Below are 12925 nucleotides of genomic sequence, written 5' to 3'. Positions count from 1 at the left end.
TTAAGGCTACCTCCAATTTATCTGCCAACTCCATCAATTGGGTTTTAGGCAGAAATGCCAAACATGCTACCTTTACATCGTTTACGTCCAGATAAGATCGAATGAGGTCAAGAGCCATTTCCTCTAGCCTTCTTACTTAATATACATTTTTCCTCCGTCTCATTTGTTTCTCACTCTCATTACCTTCAAAAGTAAAAATTCCCTACACCCAAGGAATGCACCTTTTTAAGGTCCTGGACAAGCCCCCAATTTTCTGTCACGAAGCACGCTGATGTTATCGGAGAAGGTCACCCAACTTGGAACACTGGGGATGTATAGTTTTATTTTGTTTTGGCGTGAGGAGTCAAGTGAAATCGCAGTGAGAATAAACAGCCTGGTCGTCGTGTAACAATAATTAAAGATTATTCATTAAAGTAAAGATAAATATACATGAACATGATTACTCTACTTTCATGCAATTAAGATGTATGAATTACTAAACACAGGTTATAATCGAACATACCCCTTGCTCCAATGATACCTGAACTCCGCAAGACTTCACCGGTTTCCCAAACAACATCCCAATTAAATGACTAGATATAGTTCCGCACAGTGTCATTTAATTGTTAAACTGCGCAGAGATTTTATAACAAAAATTCTGAGATATGAAGTCTTTATTTTGTTCATATTTATACAGATGCATACAGCAGTTTCTTAATTTGCCCTGTGAATTAAACATTAAAAAGCTATGTCTTACAGCATTTTGAAAAACAAAAACATTGTACATAAAATATAATGTGAGGATAACATTTAGATTAAGGTGGATTGCTAATATCATTATTTAGAAAATTAGAAAGTATGACACTTGTACCATTGCAAGTTCTCCACCTCATTGAAAAAGCCAACTTGTGTCTGTGTTTAGGAGCTATTCAGACCAAAACGTCTAGCCTGCTGTCATGTAACAGTTTTATTTCAGAGGTTTCAGTGATATATTACACTCTACCTTCACTTACAAGGAATTCCAGAGAAATGTATTTGCACAAATTCGTGCCAGAAAGCAAAAAGCCTAGACTGTAGATCACGTTCTTTGCAGTGAAGTCTATCAGACTACAGAACAGAGAACAAAATAAGGGGCTGGTTTAGCACAGGGCTAAATCGCTGGCTTTTGAAAGCAGACCAAGGCAGGCTAGCAGCACAGTTCAATTCCCGTACCAGCCTCCCCGAACAGGCGCCGGAATGTGGCGACTAGGGGCTTTTCACAGTAACTTCATTTGAAGCCTACTTGTGACAATTAGCGATTTTCATTTCATTTCATTCAAAATCAAGTCTGCTTTCGCATGGAATGTTTGCAGGACTAGCTAATATTACTCTACAACTGGCTTTGGGTGGGTGGCCTGTGTACTTTAACCCCAGGCAATATCAATGCTGATGTATATCAAAGATATTCTGAATATTTAATTTGTTTTAATATGTATTTTTGTGTACAAATGTATATATACATATTTAAAATATATAAACTGGCACCCCTTTGTGGCTGGTGCGCCAGCTACCCTGGCTTCAGTAAGTAGTAGATGCTGTGTATAAATAATACTTCTTCGATGTTTATTGCTGCATCAAATGTAGCTATTATCTAAAATTCATTAATTTAAATTCTAAGTGTAAATATTAAAATATTTGAGCTAAAAATGTACAGTGATTCTGTTCAAATGCAATGGAGGGAAAGAATATTGTCATAAAGTTAGAGGGCTTTTGCTCCAATGCAACTGTAGTTTTGAAGATAATATGGCAAAGTAGAGGAGTGGTTTTTCCATTACAGATTTTTTTTTTAAACTTAGTACTCAGTGGGGTTAGTCGAGTCGTAAACTGTACAGTAAAAAGGTTTCAGATGTTTTCCTTCACCAAATGTAATTAGATTCGGGTGGTATGTGACTCTCAACCTTCTCCTTAGGTAAAGGCGTATGCTGTCTGTGCTTGAAGCCCGCTGACCTCAGGGTGTTCATTAGGCTTGTTCCATATCCTAAAAAAAAATACATCAACAGAAAAGAGCTAAAAACAACCGACTGATTCATCTCCAGCATCTGTGCAATTCATGTGTTTTTGGAACATTTGCAATGCCGACCTGCTGAAAGAATATGCTTGCAGTAAACAGCAGGAATATGTCAACAAAGCTATGCTGAACTGATAGGATTTCAAAGATATGTTCTGCATTCAATTTACAATCTCAATTAGCTACAGTAACAGCTACGCTTTTTCCATTTAATGATTACTCGATGTTCTACAGACGTTTGGTTTGTGAGAGAAATCAAATCCAGCATTAAAGCATTAAATTTATTCTGGAGGTGATTTATTGGTTAGATACGTCTCTATTAAATGGGACAAAGAACCACGGTAATTAGTTGAAAGGTATCAAATTACTTGGGGTTTAATACATTCTTAAGATCAAATACGTTGTCCAGATTATTTGGCAAAAAAGGCTGTGAAATAGGTCATGCTTGCTTTCTGCAATATCCCTCTGTTCCCACTTACTCTTGTTACAGTGTCTTCCATGCCAGCCTTCCCTGCATTCACATTTGTTGGGCTCAATACAGGATCCATGCGGCCCACAGTCAGGTTCACAAACAGCTGCAAAAGAGCAAAATATCAAAGTTTAATTCTTCTTAATATTTTTTTTGAGGGCTGAAAGATTTCTTGCCCACAATAAGATTAATGGGTTTGTTGAAGTTGCAGTTATCACAGTTGTTAACATTTGATTTTCCCAAATGGGTATGGTAATTTATTAGTTTAAAAATATATTTTCATCTTCACCTAACTTTTTTTTACGTCAAGTTTACTTTTGCTAAAATGTCATTATCACATCACTTACAACAAATGCACGTCTAATTATTTTTTAAAAAATCAATAACAGACGTTCTGAAAAATTATTTGAGCCAAATGCCTACAATGCAGCAAATCATTAATTACTATTAATTTAATACTTCAAAAATGTATTTTCCATATGTTTTCTCTCTTTCCCTCTTCCCCTCTTGAAAAGGCTCCCCACGTGAAATTCTTCATATCATTTGACAGAATTTTCTTTCAACAACGTTCATTTGCTGTCAACGGTGCTCAATTGCAATCAAGTGCCAACATGTGAAGTCAATTGTTCTCAAATGCAATCATTTTGTCATCATTTGTGCTCAGAAGCAATCATCTGGCTAACATTCTATTTCATTTTCCATCAGAACTGACCGTTTAGCTGCCATTTCCATTCAAAAACAAGTATCCACTGACAGATGAAGAATCATTGAATTTACAGTGGAGAAGGAGGCCATTCGGCCCACCGTGTCTGCACCAGCCCTTGGAAAGAACACCCTACTTAAGCCCATGCCTCCACCATGTCCCCGCAACCCAGTAACCCCACCTAATTTTTTGGGCACTAAAGGGCAATTTTAGCATGGCTAAATGGGAGAAAGTACAAACTCCACACAGACACTCGAGGCCGGAATTGAACCTGGGTCCCTGGGTATGTGAGGCATGATGATCATCACAAAAAGTGACTTTATATGGGACTAGAAAATCCGAAGACCCAGCTGGTTATGTATGCAGTGTGTAGGGTCATACACATACAATCCCACTTAACTGCCCTCTCTCCCTCCTCGCTCACCTCCCTCTCACTACATCACTTATTTTTCTTTCCCAACACCCCTCTTTCTTCCTTTCTTGCCAATTCCCTCCCTTCTCACTCCGCTGTTTCCCACTCCTCAACTCTTTTTCCCCCATTGTCCCCCTCCCCTCCACACCTTCCCCAGAACCTCCCTCCCATGCCTCCTCCACTCTCTCCTCTGCCCCTCCCCTCCTTCCATCGTCCTCTCCGATCCTCACTCCACCCCCCCACCTCTTCATCCTCTATCTAATCGCCTCCCATGCACCCTCCCCACCTCCTGTCCGTCACCATTCACCTTCCCTTTCCCTCCGACCCTTCACCACTCCCTTCCTCCCATTCTTCTTTCGACTCTCCCCTTCCAAATTCCCCTCATTCCACCCCCTCTCCCCATTCCCCACCTTCCCCTTCTCGCCCACCAAATTCCTTCCCCCCCTTCCCCAATTTCCTCCTTCCCCCTCTCTACCTCACTCCCTTCCGTTCCCCCTCCTCCCCTCTTCCTGCCTTCTTCCTCCCCCTCTCCCCACCTTCTTCCCCGTTACCCCCCACCACCAGCAAGCGGAGATCTATGTTGACGGAAGTAACATTTTCCACCAGCCCTGGCTCAGAAGTGTGAATTTGGCTTGGAGCCTGAGTGGTGGGGGCAGGTAGGGGGTGGTCGAAAGGAGTTGGAGAGTACTGAGGGCTGGCAAGAGGAGTCATTGGAGAATTTGGAGGCTGGATGGAGAGGGTTGATACTGGCTGAGGGGAGTTTGAACCCTGACGTTGGGGAGAGTTTAGCCTGAAACCTTCGGGGTGAGTGGAAAGTACAGACCCCGAGATTAAAATGAATGAAGAACTGCAGGGGATCAGTTGGTGCTCTCAAGAATGTACTGTATAGCGGGACTAAATTCTTTTTAAAATTTATTCAGTTTAAGTAATTAAGTTCTTTACATTTTTCAATGCAGATTGGGGAGCACATTTGATAGCTTTTGAATGCACTGGATATAGGCTTGAGCATGCTGGATAGCTTTGAACTATCAAATCTGATGCCAAATTCATTCCAAATTGGAGCATTTGATGTCAAATTGTAATTGAGAGCACAGAATAGACCTGAAGCCAAAAAATGTGTAAACACTCTCAGATAGGTTGACTCCTTGATGTAGTCCATTTCTAAAAGTTCCTGCCAGCCTCATTCAAATGGTCATAATGCATGCAGGGAGCTTTGATAGCTACATGAAAATCAAAAGATCTTGTCATTTTGTATAACTTAGCATCACACATTTATTTACTGAACTATCAAAGGTAGCAAAAGGGTGGGCCCCGATCGCGGACCAGACCCCCTCGGAGGCCCCCCAGGGACGGAGCCCCCCGACCCTTCGCGCCGAGTTCCCGCCGGCAGCGACCAGGTGTGGATGGCGCCGGCGGGACTCTGTTTTTTCCGCGCGGCCGCTTGGCCCATTCGGGCCGGAGAATCGGTGGCCCGACCTCGTACAGGGGCCCGCGACTGCACCTCGGAGAATCGCACGGCGGCGTCGGGACAGCGTGGTGCGGTTGCGCAGATTCTCCGGCGCGGCGCGGGGCTGGGAGAATCGCGACCCTGGTCTTTAGCAAAACTGCAGAACTACCAACAGAGAATTCGCCGTTCATTTCGCATCTCGCCCACGGTAGCACAAGTGGGTAACACTGTGGCTTCACAGCGCCAGGGTCCCAGGTTTTGATTCCCCGCTGGGTCACTGTCTGTGCGGAGTTTGCACGTTCTCCCCGTGTCTGCGTGGGTTGCCTCCGGGTGCACCGGTTTCCTCCCAGAATCCAAAGACGTGCAGGTTAGATGGATTGGCCATGATAAATTGCCCTTAGTGTCCAAAAAGGTTAGGAGGGGTTATTGGGATAGGGTGGAAGTGAGGGCTTAAGTGGGTCGGTGCAGACTCAATGGGCTGAATGGCCTCCTTCTGCACTGTATGTTCTATGTTCTAACTTCAACTTCACAAATCAGCCATTGCTCATTTCGTATTGTTGATGAAGGCCAATTTCATTAAAAAGATTCTTGGAAGGTGGTTCAGGTTGCCACTGAAGTCAAAGGAGCACTGATCTCAATTATCAGGACCACTGTGCAATTTTCAGGCACCAGAGCACACCATGAAACAAACCCAATGTATAACACACTGAATAATTATTGCACAATCAAAAGATAAAATAACCAACCAGGGAAATCAAAATTTGGTCGGAATTTTACAAGTTGCCTCATACTCAGAGGACGTAAAACACTTTTATTCGACTTCCTTTCACCATTCTCTCATTAATACATAGAAACATTAAAACATAGAAGATAGGAGCAGGAGGAGGCCTTTTGGCCCTTCGAGCCTGCTCCGCCATTCATCACGATCATGGCTGATCATCCAACTCAATAGCCTAATCCTGCTTTCTCCCCGTAGCCTTTGATCCCATTCTCCCCAGGTGCTATATCTAGCCGCGTCTTGAATATATTCAATGTTTTAGCATCAACTACTTCCTGTGGTAATGAATTGCACAGGCTCACCACTCTTTGGGTGAACAAATGTCTCCTCATCTGTCTGAAATGGTTTACCCTGAATCCTCAGACTGTGAAAATAATAAGTTGTGCTGAGAGGTTTGGAAAGATGCAATTTTTTTAATTTGCAAGGTACTTACGCTTAGAGCACAGGTCGCCCTGGTAACCTTTAACGCATTTGCATTTGTTTCTCCCGGTACATTTCCCTCCATTTCTGCATGGCTGACGACATTTGCCTGTGCAATAGGAAGAGCAGATTCATGCTGAGAGAATCATATTTCTAACTACCCAACATGTTTCAGTTACGCCAAGTAACTTCAGGTAGCACAAGATAGAAATAAGCTCCGCTGATGAAAAATAATTCAATACACAGGAAGCATATTAAAAAACACTAGGATCTGACATTTATTATACTCAAGTGGTTGTAGTACTTATGCCCTGGTTATTTTATGAGGTTACTGCATTTTTAACACGGCAGAATGATACAAGCCATTTCAGTAAACTGAACACCAAACAGAATGTGGCAGAATGGTCAGAAAAGTATATTGAGAGGATGCTTTTACAGGTGAGATTTAGCAAGGCTTAGCGGGATTTCCAATATGCATAATCATGGGGAGTGAGAGAGAACACAGTATAGTCCAGACTCAAAGGACAGTGTAAGCTGATGCTCCTGCTAGGAGGAGCTTATTGAGGTCGGCTACAGCAAGGTCATAAAAAGGAATTTGTGAACAAAAGTAAACATTTTGAAAGCAACATGCTCGACTATGGGGCGGCAGTGGATGCCACCGAGTCTCTCACAGGTGGGCACGGCATATGATGCAGCTAGCAAAGGAACAAAAGTAATAAGCCATTAAGCTCCTCAAGTCTGTTCCACTAGCAGCGTAATAAATCATGACTGATCTGTATTAAGTTCATTTAAACACCTTAGCATTTAGAAATGCATACATTGACAATTTTGTTAATAATTAATGCAATTGTAATAATTGCGACATTTATAAGATTATCTTTTGGGACCATTTAGTGGAAGATGAAGGGGGTTACGTGACCCATGCTGAAGTCTGCCGAACAACAAGCCTGGGTAGTTTAATTGTTCGAGATTAAAGAGGTCTCAGATTGTTTACTGGGAAGAAGGTGCCAGGTATTGTGCTTGGAGACAATGTCAGCAGCTTATGCGATTATAGTGGAGAGTCTCCAAAGTCCCAGAAAAGTATTGAGAATGTCAGGTAGTAAACAGTTGTGATTTAAACTGTCCATTTTGTTCAAAGTTGGAAGTGTTGACTCTAAAGGACAGCTAATCTGCATTGCTATCTGGAAACAAGGCCTACATAATTCATGTTTAGGAATAACAGGAAGACAGAGTACGGGGCTAATGGGAAGATTCTTGGTAGTGTGGATGAACAGAGAGATCCCTGAAAGTTGTCACCCAGGTTGAGAGGGTTGTTAAGAAGGCGTACGGTGTGTTAGCTTTTATTGGTAGAGGGATTGAGTTTCGGAGCCATGAGGTCATGTTGCAGTTGTACAAAACTCTGGTGCGGCCGCATTTGGAGTACTGCGTGCAGTTCTGGTCGCCGCATTATAGGAAGGATGTGGAAGCATTGGAAAGGGTGCAGAGGAGATTTACCAGGATGTTGCCTGGTATGGAGGGAAGAACTTATGAGCAAAGGCTGAGGGACTTGAGGCTGTTTTCGTTAGAGAGAAGAAGGTTAAGAGGTGACTTAATTGAGGCATACAAGGTGATCAGAGGATTAGATAGGGTGGACAGTGAGAGCCTTTTTCCTCGGATGGTGATGGCTAGCACAAGGAGACATAGCTTTAAATTGAGGGGAGATAGATATAGGACAGATGTCAGAGGTAGGTTCTTTACTCAGAGAGTAGTAAGGGCGTGGAATGCCCTGCCTGCAACAGTAGTGGACTCACCAACACTAAACGCATTCAAATGGTCATTGGATAGACATATGGGCGATAAGGGAATAGTGTAGATGGGCTTTAGAGGGTCGGCGCAACATTGAGGGCCGAAGGGCCTGTACTGCGCTGAAATGTTCTATGTTGTAATGGAAATAGGCTGCGAGAGGGGAAGGATTTCTAAGTTATCATTGGAAACTCTCAGACACAATAGTCTGCCAGGCTCCGAACAAGAGCAGCTAGAAGTTGAAAATCTCTGTATTAGTTCACATCGGCAGAATTTGGGTGGAAGCTCACATTAGTATTAAAAAGACCAAATTTATGGGGAGTTCAAATGTGGCAGAAGATTTGCCTAGCTTTAGCTAGAGGGTGAAACCTCTACGAAAACTCACTGTGAAAGACAATTTTGGAGTTAAAACCTTTCCTGGGAAAAGGAAAAGATCAGAAGTAAACGCTTGGGAGCAAAGAATCATTCTGGACCAATTCTGGAAGGTTTCAAATCCAACTTAAAGGATATTATAGTGTATAGCTGCAAAATTTGTTCTTAACGGTTAGAAGGGAGGGTATTCAGTCCTGTGGTAAAGTCTAATTTGCCGACAAAGATAATATTTAGCAAGTATTGCTTTTAGTCTTTTGTTACAGTAAACATCTCATAACGTGAAATCTTGTTGTGTCATCCTTTCAGCTATTAACCAGGAGTTCAAATTTCTTAAGTCAACAGTGTCTCTCTGAAGATTGCAACAGGACTATTTAATTATTTCGCTTTTTAAAAAGTTTGGTTCATCACATAAGCAACAGCAAATGACCAGCATGGGGACCCTTTTAATCTTTTAAATCATTTGTCAGTTGAAAGCCGAGTTCACAAAGCAACTATTGCAAATAACAGCAAAGAGCTGAAGTGTAAAAGTTGGAAATAATTTGCCCACTATCAGAAAGAAACCATTTTTTGACAACACATTACTTCTGGCAAATACAAACGACTAAATAGAAGCTGGCATATTGAAATGTACATGGTTGATACTGACTGATTTCACACTGATCCCCTTCATAGCTTGGTGGGCAAATGCATTTGGCTGGATGAAAGCAGGTTCCACCATTATAACAGGTTGTCGTGCAGTTTGCTGAAATAAAATTTAATTTCAGGTAAGGTGCTCAGTATAATTCTCAACAAGAAATAGTGTAACAAAAAAAAAGTACTGCCCATAAAATAACTTGAATTTTGTGAGATCCAGTTAAGAGCATTTGATAAGAAATAGAAGCTGGAGACATCCGGTGGTGGAGATATGTCGAACAGTCGCACAAAAGGTGGCTCTCCCTTGGGAACTTCAAATTAGGCTCCTTTAATCCGGAGATCGGACACCGAAACTACAACAACAAAAAAAACACCCTTACCCAAAACTAACAAGCACCCGAGGAAATGCCCTCAAACCAGCCACAGAGCTAGAAAAATGGTAAAAGCAGCAAGAGTCAGGAGAGGAAGATCCAGACCTCAGACACGCGGAGCGATGGGGAGCAGGATTTGGCAGACCAAGAGGGATCACCTGCGTGAATGCCAGCTCACCCCACCGACAGGGCAGTGGAAAGGAGCTCCAAAAACACAGGGACTCCATCAAGGAGGACAGAAACCTTCTTCCAGAATCGTCACCTGGAGTCTCAGGGGACTTAACGGCCCAGCGAAAAGACTTAGAGTCTATGCCCATCCGAGAAGCTCGAGGGCCGACATAGGTGTGTCTCCTGGAGGAAGACTGAGGGAGAAGGACCGACTGCGGGCAAGAACAAGCTGGATATGACCTACCAGGTTTGCTGCAGGACAAGGGGTAGGGGGTGGCCATACTATTTAGTAAAAGGACAGCCTTTACAGCGACGATAATGGTGACGGACCCAGGGCTACAGTACGTAATGGACAGTGGTATCCTGGAAGGAGCACTGGTGGTGCTGGTGAATGCATATGCCCCAATGGGACGATGCTAACTTTGCCAAAAAAGACAATGGCAATAACCCCTGACCTAGACTCCCACCAACTCATCATGAGGGGGGGGGGGGGGGGGGACACTTCAACTGTGTACAGGACCCATGGTCGGATAAATCCAGTCCCAATTCAAGGAAACAATCAGCTATGGTAAGGGAACTGAGTGCCTTTATGGAATCTCTACAGTGCACAAGGTGGCAATTTGGCCCATTGTGTCTGCACTGACCCTTCAAATGAGCACTCTACCCATTTACACTCCCCCATTCACGCACCCTATCCCCATGACCCAGACTGGTCGGGTACTAGACTGCCTTTTTTGAGGCCACGTCAAGGTGGTGAGGGTGGAGCCATGCCCGCTTGTGGCAGTCTTCTGAGTATCGGAACAGCCAGAGCTCTTTTCGAGGAGAGGGGCAGATGCCCTAGCTTTGCCTCCCTGATTGCCTGCCGAGACTCCTGCTCGACTGGAGATCAGCAGCCCAACACCCAAGGCTGGGGACTGGCTAGAATTCCTTAAATCGGAAAGGATAAAATTCTCCAATTGGGGATGGGAGGAAGGCTTTCACCACATTTGGAAGCAATTCACCAGCCAGTTCCAAGACCTGTTTGTGACCAGCAGGCAATAAGGGAAGGGAAGGCCATGACAAAAACGGACAACGGAGGAAGAATAGAGAGTGGGGGTGATGGGGAACACCAACCAGGATATAGGGCAGGCAAGGCAGAGGAGCAAGGGCAAGGAAACACATGGGTGCGATCAAAACAACGGCGACAAGGTACTCCCAGGTAGCATCAAACATGCCCTCCATATGTTCTAATACCAGGAAGCAACATATATAAAGTTAATATAGCATGATTGTGGCAACTGATCACTGGGGCCCAAAGTGAGGGCTCCCGCAACTGTACAACGTTACCTTTGTACACATACCTGTTTATATTCCTGATTTATTTTCTTTCTGCCTCATATCTCTCTATTACTGTGTGTATTCCTTGCAATATTGTTACATTATAAATGCAAAACCAATAAAAATACTTTTTTAAAAAAAGAAGCAGGCGTAGACCATTCAGCCCATCAAGCATGCTCCGCCATTCAATAAAATCACGACTAATTGGATTATGGCCTTAATTCCACTTTCCTGCCTCCCACCTATGACCCATGACTCCCTCGCAGTCTCAGCCTTGAATATATTGAGTGACCCATCCTTCAATAATCTCTGTGCAAAGGAATTCCAAAGACAATTCTTCTTCATTTCCATCCTAAATGACATCCCCTTTAGTTTTTAAGGTACTCATACAGCTGTGAATTTCCAGGACTTTGAAGCAGTGATGTAGGAATGGGGAGACATGTCCCAAGTCAGGATAACGTGGCAAATCACCGAGTGCAACTAACATTATTTACCATGTACTTTAAAACTGCTGCTGCATCCTGCCCTGCTGATTTTGTGGTAAGTACTGGTGCAAAATAATCGCACTGGCTTTGTTTTATTTAATATTTAATAATAAACTAGCCATAAATAGTTAAGTGTCGGACTGTAATGAGTATGCTCCCCGTATATGTGAACAAACAGGAAGGGGCAAATGGCTATCAGGAAATTTCCTTGGAGCTGATCCCATTCTCCAGCCATTACTTTGATAGAAATGCTTGGAAACCTGCACGTCCAGTGGAGTTACTGTTGCGGAATGGGAGAATTCCGCAGGAGGTTCCCCGCATTAGTGTTAAATGTGGTTCCCTGGGGTGTGTTCAGCTCAGTGATTCAGTACGCCATTCTTTCATCTCTGGGACATAGGTTTAAATTAGTCCAAGCCAATAGGTTGAAAGCTCTCTCTCACATCACTGGCTAGAAGGCCCTTGCTGAAAAGTGTAATGCAACTGACAGTCTCACAAAAGTGTACATAACTGCGGTATGAGGGTCTGGCACAATGTGGGACGGAGTAAAGGTGTAAGTGATGTAAGAGAATACGTGCCCCTCAACTAGGGGGTCGAAGTAATGTTGGACAAAACAGCTTGCAGGCTTCAGTATGGAGACAGATCCAAGCTTGATTACTGTATATTTGCAAATAGTTCTAGTAGTTAATAAAGACTTACAGTTAACCTACATATGACTATGAGGACTTCATCAAATCTACCAAGATGTAAGCAACACGCCACAGCATGGTGGCAGCTTGGAATAAAAACCCCGAACCTTGCTAAAATGCAGAGGTAAATCGAAATACTGGGAGACTGAGAAAAATTCAAGAAAGCAGTCTGATCTGAAGAGGCGCCAGAGGCAAAGAAATGCCCTTTGGAAACTGAAGACAGAGACTCAAAATTCCTTATTGCAACAGAAGAGAAGACACCATTGAATCTCCTTTGGAAGTCCAGCTTCAGAATACAGAGTCAGCAGAACTTGCATTGGTGAGCTAAACCTTTTAAAATCCCAGGCTGCAGCAAGCCCTGGAGAAAAAAACCTTTAAAGTAATTTGGTGTCAGAAGTGCAGTATGAAAGAAACCGGTTGGTAAAACCGGATCCCTGTGACAAAACTCTTGAGCTCCGCCGGGGAAAAAAAGGAATTAATTAAATATTTTGGAAACATCACAACTGTTTAGCTTGGCAAAAGGTAGCAGAAGTTTGAATTCAAATTATGATGCAAAAATGTAGAGCGCTGAACAAGAGAAGTCTGCAGGCATCCAATCCAGGCAGCTATTGTTAAAAATTTCAAGCCAAGCGCTATCACCATTGTAGCAGAGCCAGCCAAAACCGACAAGCACGGTAAATTCCTTTGTTTCCAAGTGAACGGCGGTACCATCTTGAAATTCAGAAAGCTCTTAAAGCAGACATACACTTCAGAATTCCACACTTAAGTCAATTCAGACTAATCCAAGGCCCAGATTAATCACAATATTGGGGACTTTGGAGGAAAAGATTCTTAAGATACAATATTGTTTCAGGTT

The 12925-nt window shown here is 43.1% G+C and overlaps 1 protein-coding gene across 1 annotated transcript in view; it reads right to left on the bottom strand.

Moving 5' to 3' along the window:
• Positions 1–635: 635 nt before the first annotated feature.
• The window catches only part of wif1 (wnt inhibitory factor 1), a 38077-nt gene continuing 25787 nt past the window's right edge, over positions 636–12925 (bottom strand). The window contains exons 7-10 of the mRNA XM_038780409.1: positions 9056–9151; positions 6269–6364; positions 2506–2601; positions 636–1996 (exon numbers count right to left, since the gene is read on the bottom strand). Coding sequence (XP_038636337.1) covers positions 1875–1996; positions 2506–2601; positions 6269–6364; positions 9056–9151 — 410 coding nt within the window. The 3' untranslated portion in view covers positions 636–1874. The remainder of the gene's footprint in view (positions 1997–2505; positions 2602–6268; positions 6365–9055; positions 9152–12925) is intronic.

Source organism: Scyliorhinus canicula, chromosome 20, assembly GCF_902713615.1.
Source record: "Scyliorhinus canicula chromosome 20, sScyCan1.1, whole genome shotgun sequence".
Taxonomy (NCBI): domain Eukaryota; kingdom Metazoa; phylum Chordata; class Chondrichthyes; order Carcharhiniformes; family Scyliorhinidae; genus Scyliorhinus; species Scyliorhinus canicula.
This window is presented reverse-complemented; position numbering and strand designations above follow the sequence as displayed.